At 37.0% G+C, this 12,993-nt stretch overlaps 1 protein-coding gene across 2 annotated transcripts in view; it reads right to left on the reverse strand.

The window, feature by feature from the left end:
* Positions 1–12,993, reverse strand: part of LOC128527775 (voltage-dependent calcium channel subunit alpha-2/delta-1) — a 132,601-nt gene that overhangs the window by 46,383 nt on the left and 73,225 nt on the right. For both annotated transcript variants that reach the window (XM_053500348.1, XM_053500349.1), the window contains exons 8-13: positions 8,553–8,622; positions 6,716–6,766; positions 6,437–6,536; positions 1,017–1,175; positions 651–758; positions 384–462 (exon numbers count right to left, since the gene is read on the reverse strand). In XM_053500348.1, coding sequence (XP_053356323.1) covers positions 384–462; positions 651–758; positions 1,017–1,175; positions 6,437–6,536; positions 6,716–6,766; positions 8,553–8,622 — 567 coding nt within the window. The remainder of the gene's footprint in view (positions 1–383; positions 463–650; positions 759–1,016; positions 1,176–6,436; positions 6,537–6,715; positions 6,767–8,552; positions 8,623–12,993) is intronic.

The raw sequence follows: 12,993 nt of genomic DNA on the forward strand, positions 1-12,993 counted from the left end.
AAACCAGAGCACCAAGAGGAAGCCCACCAAGCACGGGGAGAACATGCAAACTCCATGCATTCAGACCCGAGGTGGGAATCAAACCCAGACCCTGGAGGTGCAAGGCAACAGGGCTAACCTCTAAGCCACAGTACATTGTCATCACGAATATCTAATTATTTAAAACCTTTAAAACCTTTATTATAAAAAAACAGCTACGTCATTGTGAAAACTGTTAGCTTTTATACAGTACAATACAAACAGTATATGACACTTAGTGTAGTGTGTACATATTTAGCGAGAGCCTACATTTAATAAAAGACAATCTGTTTGTTCAGTTACCTTTACATCCTCAAATCATGTCAAAATCTATACTTTTTGTTTCAGTCAGTTTTTCCAGTTACCTTTATTGGTACAAGCCATCCACTTTATAGGTCCCGTGTCGTAGTTGTGTTGGCCAACAGAGAAAGTGAAGACACGGACCTAATAAAAAATTCATTTATATATATATATATATATATATATATAGATAGATAGATGGATAGATAGATCAATAGACAGAGAGAGACACAGAGAGACACAGAGACAGAGAGAGAGATGTTACAGTACATGAGGTTGATTTAGTAAGAGAGTGAGATATTAATTATGGAATAAAAAGCCTTTCTTCATACCTTCTTATCACGGTTATGTCTAGTGAAGATCTCCTGAGCTCTCTCCTCCCCTCCGTCAGTAAAAAGCATGATGATTTTGTTGCAATTAGCTCTTCTCATCACAAACGGCTAAAATTCGTATTGAACAACTGCAGTTACAAAACTCCACCACCAGAGAGCAGTACACAATAATCACAGGACTCATTCATGAGACTACGCTAGAAACACTCTTCAATGAAATAAGAGTGGTTATAGGGAAAGGGAAACATTTGCTTCATCATTGAATCAATTTTGTTTCTGAATGTGTATTAAGTATTTAAAAGGAAAAGATAATAGATAATAGTGGTGAGAATTATAGGAAGATAGGAAGATCTAATACACACTCACATCATCGAGCTGTTCGAAGGCAAATTCAAAGCCCTTTGTGTAGTTGGTAATGCCTTTAGCCGTAATGTTCTGCACTGCATCCTTCAGGATTTTCTTATTGCGTACGTTGGCCTGGACCAGATGTTTGAAGCATGCTGTGTTGTTAACTTTTGTGTTAAACTGACGAAAGAGACATAATGCATTAGTAACATTTGAAAAATATATTCATGCTCATTCACACACTAAGGGCAATTTGGGAACACCAATTAGCCTTATCTGCATGTCTTTGGATTCTGGGAGGAAACCGGAGGATCCGGAGGAAACCCACCAAGCATAGGGAGAACATGCAAACTCCATGCCCACAGACCCAGAGGCGGGAATCAAACCCAGACCCTGAAGGTGTAAGGCGACAGTACTAATCACTAAGCCTCCGTGTCGTCAATCCAATTATCATTCATTCATCATCATTCACTTATTATCTATGCTCTTTTATCCTGTATACACGGTGGTGTGGCCTGGAGTCTATGCCAGGAGTTAGGCAGAGTACACCAATCCATCCCAGGGCACACACACACACACAGACAGACACTACTGTACATGCAATTTGGGAACTAGCAACTAGGTGACTAGCAATTAGATTAATCTCCATGTCTTTAAACTGTGGGAGGAAACCAGAGCACCCAGAGGAAACCCACCCAGCATGGGGAGAACATGCAAACTCCACGCACACAGAAGCAGGAATCGAACCTGGCTGGCAATCAAAGCTGGATGCTGGAGGTGCAAGGCGACAGCCCCCCTAACCTTTCCCAGCAAAACCCAAATTAATCCGATTCAATTCTTAGAGAATATATTTGGGGTTTGTAGTAGTAGAAGCAAGTCAGCATGCTTTTATTCCATCAAAATAATAGTGAATTTATACAGTAATGAACTCTAATTGTAGTGACATGTTGGATTAACTTATAAATTTCATCTTGTCTTTAGAATGGATTTGTGTAAAGTGTTACTTAAGGTGACCCTTAGTAATCCTATTCCTAGAAAACGAGTAATGAGTAATGAACAGAAACAAAAGAAATGGATGTGGTACACAGAAATGAGTGACAGCACAATACAGTTGAAGGACAATATGAGAATATGAAACATCAAAGCGCAACTTTAGTGGAATTATAACAAGTCAATATATACATGCTATTGAACGAATGCCGCCTTAAGCAGCATCTATGGTTTAATGACACTGACTACTCTCCCATTCTGTTCCATTAACATTTAACGTGAAGTCTTCTCAGTGGTTTCCCTTTTAATGAGCAACTAACTGTTTAGCTGCAGTGATGAGTCATGGGAAAATTAGCATCTCTGGCTCAAATATTTAAGTGATGTTCAGTGTCGTCCCCATGCAGACCCTAAATGACTCAGTACTCCCGAAGGGCAGATTTTTCCAAATAAAGCTTCAGATGACGCTGAAGCATACGCACATGCACACAAACAAAAAACACACCCCTGCTCAGAAGTCATATGAGATACTGCAAGAACTTTCCTTTAAGAGTTACAACACGAGCCATGTCCTGGAAGCAATAACTTTAAATTGCAACCAGGCACTGCTCTTGAAAACAAAGTAAACCTGAAAAAGTATGAAGAGAGCGCTAACCGCCAGCACTCCACCTACCCCCCCATACCCCCCCCCACCACCGCCCTATATTTTCAATTTAACGTAGGTGGTGCCTGGTTCTTCCTGTCTATTGTTTTGTCGGACCTGCCTCATAACTCATACAAACACTTCGACATTCACAAAGAGTTCAATTAGTGATCTATTGAACCAGCGCATTGTATGGTGGAGCATTTGTAAACCTGAATATTTGCTTTGATGTCTGACAATTAACTCAGTCACAAAGCAGACTTCACATAGCCCTATCCTGTTCCGTTCATTAATTAACTAAAGCATCAACTATTTGTCTGGCTCTCATGGTTCCACACTCACTCTAAATGTCATATTTACATGAACATGAACAGCAGACAGAAAAGTAATACACTGACAACAGTGCATCCTCAGGCAAAAAGATACAGCGTTTGAAGATGATCATGTTCTTCTGCATTCAAGTATTAAGTGATCATGAAAAATTCACGTAAGGATTAGCAGATAGGTGTACCCAACCATATTTTGGCTGGACTGACCTTCTGATTTTTCAGAAACAATTTCTATAAAAAACATTTTGCTCTTTTTGCTATTAACCTCCTTTCTTTTCATGAAGGCAAAAGGCGAGAGAAGGTGGAGGTGGTGGAGAGTCCTATAAATCCCATCTCCATTTATTCCTCAGTAGAACAGCCTCAGCTAACTAACTGTTCTGGGGTTGAATCCTATTTAGCATAAAATGAAAAGAGTGTAGAATCCCGTGTTCAGGGGTTAGAGAGGGACTTGAGATTCAGCCTTTTGTTAGAAGCTGGTTAGCGTTGTACTGTAGCTCATATGAATGAAGTGAAATGAGTAACCAGTGTTGCAATTTGGAACAAGTTTGAATCAGTTACTAAGGAGACAAAGTGTTGTTTAAGATGTCAATGTTAGAAGATGTGTTTTCTGTTTGAAGTTGCTTCTGTGACTGGTTCTGAACGTGGGTTTTGGAAGTCGGCTGCCCTCCCCTCTTTCCAGTACATCTTTTTCATGGTATGCAGTACCAGTTGGAAGGGCTAAACTGTTTACTTTCACCCATGCTCATGGTGCAGTCCGCAAATGTTTTTTTTTTTTTTAAAGCAAAAAAAAAAAAGAACATTAATGTTCAAGTCCTAACATTTATAAAAAAGGGCTTGAACATCTCTTTTTCTGGATCCCCTAGTCATTTTCCCCCTTAATGCAAGTTCCAACTTTTAAACTCAGGCACACATAACACATTGACAGGACGTAAAAAAAATAAAAATAAAAATTAAGATGCAAAGTTGAGATGCAAAGTATTGTGGTGCCTAATGATGTGAAACAGGAAAAGACCGAAGACTAATCTCTAAGGAACACCATGGGAAAAGGAAAAAGGGGAAGTTGGGAGGGTTAGACTGTTTACTTTTCAAGGAGATAAACAATATCTTGAAAAAGTAAAAGGTTTTTAAATCAGAAGACGACCTGTGCGATATTGCGATAACAAAAGAGGTTGTAATTATATCGAATAAATTTGCTTGTACCCCATCTTTGGTGCTTTACAAATAATTGATCATCTATCAAGCATAATTATTGTATATACAGAACACTAACATTAAGAATCCATAATACTAACATAATCTATTACATATAAGATACCTAATAAAATATTTATTTTGTGTCTGTGATATTATAAAAATCAAATTTGCGAATGCAAGTTTTTCCATTAATTGTGTTCAACATAACCAAACCATTCTTTAGAATGATTTAATACTGTTCCACGCACATGTTTTACGTGCATGGAAATTCTAAGCTTCATTTAAGTATGTAGATATATGAATCTTTTTTATTCATGATACTGTATGTGGTTCAACAGGTCACAGTAGTAAGAAAATAAAATATTCACTCCAAATATAGTTGGCTAAGTACTGGAACTGCGCTCAGATACACGCTTGACAACGCTGACTCTCCGCCAAATTCAGGACAGATGTGTGTTCTGTGTCCATGCCAAGTCATAATGCAGCAGTCGCTGACATCCAGGACCCCTGTTTTAGCTTGATAGCAGCTGTTCTTCTGATTGGTCAAATTGCTCTACTGACATTTCATATGCATGTTTTAAGGTACACTATTCTATTTTTTTTTTAAATCAAACAATTCAATTGTAGTTTCCTTATAAAATTTGATAACATTATTCCTAAAGTGTATGGAGTCGGCTGAGGATGTGTGTTCTCTCACATAATATAGATAATGCATTATGTGTTCCCCCGATCAATTGTGGCCTTGTGTGATGGATGGATAATTGAGGGAGGCCTTAAGGCCACTGAGGCTTCCAGACTGACATCGTGTCATCAGGCTGCCCCTTCACTGATGGCTAATGCTGTGAGTGATGAAATCTTCTGCAACAACACCAACATCCTGCTCCATATATCATTGTTAAAGACCTGAACCTAACATTAAAACCCAACATGTTACACCAGAGCCCAATATCCTTTACTATCGCCTTGCAGCCAGTGCCCTACATCCTTAAAAACAGGCCAACAACCTTTACTGGAGCTCTACAAGTTTCACACCCCAAGACTTTTATAGCCATCTATTCATTAAGAAAACTGCAAGAAAAAAGCAAGCACTTATGTAGTTTTCAGTCTGGCCTTAAGGGGCAACCTGTGGTTCTGATAAATGAGTCCAGCATGGAAGTGCCAAAATGTGAAGTTTGTGAATGTCCACTGGAGGGCAGGATTCAAAAGTGAGTCAACTACCATAGACCGCCCCCTTAATGTTAAAATGCCCAAGCTTACAACAAAAATAAACTTACACGGCCTGATACAAAAACGGTTTTGGAGTCAGCTACAGCCAAGATGGCGACAACCAGCGCAACCACAGTTGAGATTCAAACTTAAACTGCTCTTCAGAAAACCCTATGTGTGACATCACGGAGGGTTTGTCCAGTTCTTTGTATGTAGGTATGTGTACATTTAGACACACACACACACACATACACACACACACACACACACATACACACACACACACTTCCACAAGCCTGCTGACAAATCCCAGACAACATTCACTCTGTCAGTGAGGCATTGGTACAAAAAACAATCTTTCCCAAGTAAAAAAAAAACAAAAAACTGAAAAACCCTCTGTCAAATCGTAAGAAATTTGAATAAAACTGAACATGACATTTGAACTGACAAATGTCATAACACCAGCCTGGTCTCATAAGAGTGCAAAATGTCCAATAGGCATGTCAAATCTGTCAGATAATGACACTTTAGAAACTCTAAGCGAGTGTGTCAGACAGTCAAAAGAGAAAGAAGTGAGCCTCTGATTAATCCGGTAGAACTTTTCTCTGCCACAGGCTGCCAAGTTTCGTCGGCTTTCTTGCGGTAAAATGATAGATGGGCATTTCCTAAGCTCACTCTGTGCCTGATCTCGCAGCATTCGCTTTAGCCACCCACCTCCAATTCAGCACATCCACCCGCTGAAGCAGCCTTTTCATTAAGAGCTTGTTTTCAAGTGGCACACTGAAGCCAGATCCATATTTCATTATATCACCGCCATCCTTCACCTTGTCCTTCTCACAGGCTCAGACACACCACACACATAACTATGAATGTGTAGCCTTATTTTTCTGATAGACTTGAGTACCAACAGACTGACAGAATGTTATGTAATGTGATGTAATGTACTACTCTAACATACGCTGACTTTAATTAACCATTCTTCCCTTAGGAAAACAAAACAAAAATGATGTATGATTCCATTATATTATTCCGTCTTTATGACAGATTTACCGATATACGCATACACTTTGACACACACTTACATTCACTACGTTGACATAGTCATCATCTGAGAGCGTCTCCAGCATCTCACTGACGGCTGTCCGGATGAGTTTTAAAGTCAATCCAGACACACTCCCGCTCCTAAAACACAGCGATAGAGACTTGACACCTGAACACCATGTACACACTCCTCAGCACCTGAGCCCTGTTCAGCCACCCACAGTCTCTGTGGAGGCAAAAGAAGCGGGCGAAAAAAGAGCATATCTTCGTTCAAGACATGGTCTGAAACAGAATAATGTACTAATATGAAACCCACTCACGCGTCCACCAGAATGAGCATGTCCTTAGGCGAGGCAGCTCCCTGAACATACCTGAATAAAACAACAAGAAGAACACTTTAGTTCTGGCATACAAGCAGTACGCAGTTAGATTTTTTTTTATTTATTTTTTTATAATTACATGTATTACACTTTATGCATATTTGCACACCTCCTGGATATTAAAATTTATTTTTATACTTTCTCTCATTGTATGGATAAGTTTTTATATTTCTTATATATTTTTTAAGTTTTTTATATTTTGTTCTTTTTATCTCTTCGTATCTTTTTTTTTTACATTTTTAAGGTCACGGGCCGTCGTTTAAGCATTTCACTGCATATCGTACTGTGTATGTGACAAATAAAATATAAATTTGATTTAAATGTAATGCATGTATTACAAAAATTATATTAAATTATAACTAAATGTAAGTTTTAAAACATGCACTTTTTGATCACTTTAAATTCAATTCACAGTGTGGTTTCAACATAATTTTTTAGACTGCTATAATAAACACGGATATGGGCTCACATAGGTTTCTTCTCCTAACCATTGGGCCATACTAAACATAACTTAAGGTTAATGAAACACACATTTATATATATATATATATATATAGTTTATGCTCAGGTTTGGAATCACTTTCTAACTCTATGGTTTTTCCTGCTTTTTAGTTCTTTCTACATTGTAAAACAATGCTGAAGGCAACCAAAATATGCAATAATCTTATTAAGCTGTTAATGTTAAGTTGTACAGTACAGAATCTGCTACTCATGAACTGTAACGCCTTCATAACAGCTCTGATCTGAGGTGTGTGTGTGTGTGTATATATATATATATATATATATATATATATATATATATATATATATATATATACTTTTAACAACAAATAAACAAAGTAATTAAACAGTAATTAATTAAACTAAGTGAAGTTAGCTGCTCACATTTACTGAGCATCCTGCAGAACCAGACACAGTCCTTCTTTGCTGCACCTGTTCCTTTTTAATCATTTAGGCAAAACAATAGTTTTCATTTTGTTTATTATTCTGAAAAGCGGTCTTTTATTTAATGTGCTGATTTCTTTTTTATCTACAGATCTTTTAATGTACGTTTTCACCGTACTTTTCATTTATTATTATTATTTTTCTCTTTATTTTGCGGGTAATATAACAATGCTAACAAATCAGAAAAGTATTTTTCTTACTGACCCAATAATAAAGGGGTAAAATAATCATAATACAATCTAAACATAAAAATGTTTTTCAGTACAAACATTTTAAATAGATTACATTTTTTTAGACTTGTATTGAGTTTGTACAAACATATTTCTGATTTTCAAATATCAGTATGTAATTAAAAATTAAAAAGACATATTTGTTTGCCAGAAAAGAAAGCAGCACATTATATACTGTAAGAACACTTCAAAAATGTTCAGCAGGATGCTCAGTAAAACCAGTAGCTAATTTTTGCACAAACGCTTTAGCCTTTTTGCTGGGCCATGTGCATGGGTGGCTGTAGGGCACTTGATGTTCTTTCTATCACCTTTGTTTTTTTTTTTTTTTTCTGTGAAATCAGTCCAGAAAGCTGGCCTTTGATCCCAGATAAATTTTTTTTTTTTTTTCATATTTGGTTCAATTAGTGATTTGTATTAATTTTCCTTTACTTTTTAGAAACTAATTTTATGCAGATACTACAAGACAGTCACACACATCTCGATCAGGGTATTCAGGTATGTGGATTATGCATTATTGTGCACAGTAAAAGTTGAATACATTTGTCCATATTGTGCAGCCCTAACACTCATTCACACACAGCAGTGAAAGTGTAAGTAGGTACCAGGGTCTGCGGCGGACGTCATAAAGGTCGATTTTACTTGGGGTTTTCCTGGCATCCTTCCATGGAGAGGCTAAATGCAAAAGAAAAATATGCTAAATTTAATACAAATGCATTAAATGCAAAATACCTTGTCAGATAAGAAATACCTCTCCGTGATAAATTGGTCACGTAAGTGCAACACATCATAATTAATGATCAGAGCTGCTTCTGTCACCAGGATTTAACATGTAAACATATTTCCAGCATAATGCTTCACATTAATATGCATGAAATGTAAAAATGAAGCTGAGAGTAATTGTATACAAGGACTAATAGTAGCATTTCGACATAGAGATTAATCTCTTCAAAACAGGATGTACAGTATTAAAATGCAAAAGGCATAATTTGTACAACGGTACGAGAGATATTTCCAAAATTTGCATCCAAAATTGGTACCACAGATTCATATTTATTTATTTAAATGATGGAATGAAAGTAAGCAGATGGAGCGGAGTAATTACTGCCAGGCTAGTGGATGACAATTTCAACACACTGTTCTAAATAATAAAGAGATTTTGTGTGCGTGTATGCACACACGTGCATTTGTGTGTGTACAGGTGTGCTGGTGGGTGTTGTATATTGTGTGCATTAAGCTTATTTATTAAGCCTATTTATGATTGACAAGATGGTTGAGGGGATCTGACCTTTTTATTGCTTGTGAATCCTTGCAATTTAAAAAATAGCGTATATATTGTGTGTGGGTGTGTGGGTGTGTGTGTGCGTCATAATGCCCTGTCAGACTTAATGGGGTTGTTATTAATGAGCTGACCACACACACACACACACACACACACACATACACAAATTATAGTAAGCGCACAATTTCCCAATCCCTCTAAAATAACATTTACAGTCTTAATGGTTAAGACAAAGGTTTAAAATAGCAATGCACAAGTTATATGCAGACTTTAAACTAAAAAGCCACTAATGGGGAACCTGAAGCTAATTGAAATAAGCTGAGTGCTGCATCGGTTCTCTACTTCATCATCATTAGAGTACTGGGGGTCTTTAGTAAGCCCACTGCTGAGCTGGTAGCACATAATTTACTAGTAAAATGTCAGTCTCGTTTTAGACGGAACATTACATCAGATCATATTTACAGGTTAAAAAATGGGTTATTGATAGGATAGGATGGGTGGTAATATTGCATGGGAGGGTAAAAAGTAAAAAGCAAGGTCCAACAATAGCTTGTCAGAAAAAATATAGAGATGGAGTAGGTTACTTTGTAGGTTTTCATGGACCACCTAAGACATATCCTGCTGCATTACTCTCTCATTCATCTTCTACACCGCTTCATCCTGTATTCAGGGTGGCGGGGACCTGGAGCCTATCCCAGGAGACTTGGGGCACGAGGCAGGGTAGACCCTGGACAGGGTACCAATCCATCGCAGGGCACACACACATACACACACTCATACACTTATTCACACACTGCGGCCAATTTTGGTACGCCAATTAGCCTAACTTGCATATCTTTAGACTGTGGGAGGAAACTGGAGTACCCGGAGGAAACCCACCAAGCACAGGGAGAACATGCAAACTCCATGCACACAGAGACGGGAATCGAATCCGAACCCTGGAGGTGCAAGGCGACAGTGCTAACCACTACTCCACTGTGCCCTGCTGCATTAATAATTTTTTTTTTTAATTATTATTATTTAGCTCCATAATTCTCCACATGGCTTCTATAAATGCCAAAGATTATTTGTTTATTAAAGATGTTACGAAAAAATGCCAAAAAGGAAAAAAGAATGTGCTCTTCCTTTGTTCTTTAGGCTTCATATCTAATTGTTTACTTGAATTGAACCTGAGAATTGTTTTTGCTGCCATTGTTGCATCCCAAAAGATATCGATTGTCAACCAGATTTATGGGAAAGTTTTCTGAAAAAGCTTATGTAAGGTCCCCCCTAAACCTTCAGCACTCCTCGAGGTCCCAAGATCTCTCAGGGATCAACAACATGCGTCTAGACTGTTTTCTGATGTGGCACCTAGGTGGTGGAATGAACTTCCTTTAAATGTCCGTTTAAGCAACCACAAAAGACATACTGTATCTGTTTCTTAAATATTTTGGAAACAATAAAAAAACACCTCACAGCAACGTTTGACTTATGGTACTAATACCGAGTGAAGAAAAGTGACTAGGCATTTAAACTTTGTAATATGGTCTGTATTTTAATACAAATAGATTGAAACAAATTATACATGTAGTTTTTCACATAGAAAAATAAAAAAATATATATTTTCAGTGTAGGCATCGGTGGCGTCAACAAATTGACAAAACAGTCAGGGATGGGATGCACATGGGGATGGAATCCTGCAGGAAGTTGTTTAGGATATTGCTGAAAAAACCTCCTGAATCCCTGCCTCCAAGTCCTTCAGTGTAAGAGGCTTTGTCTTGTATACCTCCTTCTTTCCGTAGACCCACAGGAAAAATCACATAGAGTGAGATCTGGACTTCTTGGTGGCTATTCATGAGGTCTGCATCGTCCCAGCCCACAATGGTCTAACCACGGACGCACAGTAAGAGCAATTTAGGTAGAGACTGTATTCATGATGACTCCACTGATACTAAACGTTCTATAGCCATTAAATATTACTTAGTTAATTTTCACCCACCCTGTAGTTAGTAATTTAGTAACCTGTGTAAGGATCTAGCCAGTGATGGAAACTTCAAAGCACTTTTGTAAGTCGCTCTGGATAACAGTGTCGGCCCAATGCCTAAATGTAAAATGTTAATGTTAAATGAAAATGTCATCTGACTTCTATCTGATATCTGATATCACACAAATGTGGATAGGCTCCCTGTTGAGTTTGGTTCCTCTTAAGGTTTCCTGATATTGTCTCCTTGCCCCTTGCTCATCAGGGACAAACTGATAATTATAATTTAGACATGTTTACTCACACTCATTTCCATAATTATTTGATTGTGTAAAATAATAATTGTGTGTCTGTTTTGCGACAATGGCCTTTGCCAAAAGTGCTCTAAATATTTTTTTTATTGAATTAAACTTGTAATTTTAAATAATATGGCAATGTATGCCTAATTTATTTGGTTCTTGTTTCTTTTCCATAATAAGGCATTATAGGGTGCAATGATAATAAACTAAATAACCCACGTTCATTACATGGAAAAATGACTTTGTCATGCACTTTCTCAATAACAGATGATGATGATGATGATGATGATGATGTGTGGCAAATGAAAAGTGCAAAACGACCCAGCTAAGCTAATTAAAAAAATATCAGCTCAAATGTAAATCTAATATAGGTGCCTTTTTCACCAGAACCTGATATGACTTTCATTGATAAGTTCCTACAGTGTGGGCTAGAAAGAATTCATCTCTGGTCTTGCTTCTTCACAACATTTTGTGTATATTTCTTATAAAGGTTGGTGGAGCTGTTGCGCTTCTTTTCCTACAATAAAAGTCTCTTTTGCCAAAGTGAAAAGGCAGAGGACACTTTTATAACAAACAAGGGTCTCACACAGTCACACATCCTATACATGAACAACAGAGTTCCTCAGAAATTTTAGCATAAATAAAAGTGGACTCTTTAGGGCTGCACGATATATTGAAAAATTATTGTTATCGCGATAATGGTACACGCGATATCTGTATCGCAAAGAGTTGCGATAAATAAAATTTATGTGTCAAGCATTTGTGTGTCCAAATTTGACCAATCAGATGGGCCCTTACTATCTTTATACCCGCTTATATCTTTATACTTAATAGTATTTTCTTATTTAATTTTTGTTTAATAATATTTATTGTTATTTAAAAAAAACTAAAAAACAGGCAAGCCAAAGGGAATATTTTGTTTAAAAGATGCTCTTGTTTTAAAACACTATTGATGAGGGTATGGTCACACGTAAATAAAAAGTAATGTTTAAAAGTGATTCATATTGTGTTGGCAGGTCTATGGTAACAGCAAACCAGAAATCAGAATATCTGCTGAGGGTTTTAAGTCATTCATAGTGTTTTAAAGTCTAAATATTTGCAACTTCCTTGACATATAGTTTCTTTTTAGCCTGAATTAGATTTAATTACATCAGTCGAATATATATTACCTGTTTATTTTAGTATGATCATTACATATAAATGTTTTTTTTTAAACTAGGCAATAATAATAATTTAAAAAATGCATTTCTCTAGGGAAATGTTATATCGCAAGAAATATTGTTATCGCAATATTCAACAACAATATTGCATATCGTATATTTTCCTAATATCGTGCAGCCCTAGTACTCTTCCTCTTTAGGCTACCTCACACCAAATGCTTTGCTGAAACTATTTTTTCACACTTTAATTAAAACCAGCTTACTTGCAAACATCTGTCAAAATGTGCCCACATCCAAACAGCTGTTCTGTAACATGCTGGTACTATTTTTAAGCTGTTATGGTGA

The sequence above is a fragment of the Clarias gariepinus genome, chromosome 7 (assembly GCF_024256425.1).
Source record: "Clarias gariepinus isolate MV-2021 ecotype Netherlands chromosome 7, CGAR_prim_01v2, whole genome shotgun sequence".
In the NCBI taxonomy this organism is placed as follows: Eukaryota; Metazoa; Chordata; class Actinopteri; order Siluriformes; family Clariidae; genus Clarias; species Clarias gariepinus.